The sequence below is a fragment of the Chiloscyllium plagiosum genome, unplaced genomic scaffold, assembly GCF_037043375.1.
Source record: "Chiloscyllium plagiosum isolate Xiang-an unplaced genomic scaffold, Cpla_swu_hap1 HiC_scaffold_47, whole genome shotgun sequence".
NCBI lineage: Eukaryota > Metazoa > Chordata > Chondrichthyes > Orectolobiformes > Hemiscylliidae > Chiloscyllium > Chiloscyllium plagiosum.
Window position 1 is genome coordinate 5,966,025 of NW_028270185.1, and position 1,251 is coordinate 5,967,275.

General features: G+C 55.4%; 1 protein-coding gene across 1 annotated transcript in view; it reads right to left on the reverse strand.

Annotated features, from left to right (window-relative positions):
• coq8b (coenzyme Q8B) overlaps positions 1–786 on the reverse strand; it is a 23,013-nt gene extending 22,227 nt beyond the window's left edge. Inside the window, exon 1 of the mRNA XM_087983871.1 lies at positions 577–786. Within this exon, the coding sequence (XP_087839997.1) occupies positions 577–780 (204 nt within the window). The 5' untranslated portion in view covers positions 781–786. The remainder of the gene's footprint in view (positions 1–576) is intronic.
• Positions 787–1,251: the final 465 nt, after the last annotated feature.

Here is a 1,251-nt window from a genome sequence, read left to right on the forward strand (position 1 = left end):
TTTCCAGCACCACTCTAATCTTGACTCTAATCTCTGGCCGGGCTTATGCCCGAAACGTCAATTCTCCTGTTCCTTGGATGCTGCCTGACCTGCTGCGCTTTTCCAGCAACACATTTTCAGCTCTGATCTCTGGCATCTGTAGTACCCACTTCTGCCCAGGAAACTCTCCAGGCAAGGTGTACAACTCTATGGGGCAATTTAGCAAAGCCAAACCACCCTAAACTGTGCATCTTTGGACTGAGAGGGGAAACCGGAGTACCCGGAGGAAACCCACGCAGACACGGAGAGAACGTGCGAACTCCTCACACAGTCGCCTGAGACTGGGTCCCTAGCGCTGTGAGGCAGCAGTGCTAACCACTGTGCCACCCCTTTTGTTTAATTTTTATTTGATTTATTGGCAGAGCAGGTTTAAGGGACCGAATGGCCTGCTTCTCCTAATTCATACATTTCTACGCGAAAGTGTGACCCACTACCCCATGGTGGACAGTCCCAAGGAGCAGACAGATTTAATATTGAGAAGAATTCTCCTTGACTCCTGACTGTCCCAGAGACAGATTGCCACATTCAAGCCGTTACCTGTCGGTGGACGAAGAGAGAACTGACGCATTGCTCTGCAGCAACTTGGACCTTCCTCAGAACAGGCCCCAGCCCTGAACTACAAACAGCCAGCCTCAGCTCCTCACTCTGTCTCTCCGTGAAGACCTTTCCCACGCGGGCCGCACCCCACAAAACCTTAGCCAGCTCATCCCACATCTGAAACGAAACAGATATCGCACACATTAAAATGGGGGAAGATTACGGGGTGGGGGTGGGGGGATGGCAAGGAAGGGCAATTATTGCCAAACCAGCACAGACAAACGGAGCAAAACTGGGGAGGTCCGAACGCTGGTCGAGAGGGTGGGGGCAGAGTGAATTGGGTGCTGGAGAGGCAGAGGTTGGTCATGTCAGGTACGGCAGAGGAATGGGCAGGTTCGTGCTGGGTGAGGGTGGGGGTTGGGGTGTGGCTGAGATGAATGTTGAATGGGGAAGGGCTCATGGTGGGTGCTTGCTGGAGGCAATAGGTTGGGGGGGGGGGGAAGCAAGTGCTGCATGGGCGAGGGAGACAGTGGGTGATGGTAAGGCTGGGTTGGAGAGTGGGGAGTGGGGGATGCTGACGTGGGGCACGGGGGAGGCGGTAACTGGGGGCCTGGGAGGAGAGACTGAGGGGGTGGGGTGGACAGAGGGATGAGGACGGAGTGTGGGGGTGGGAGG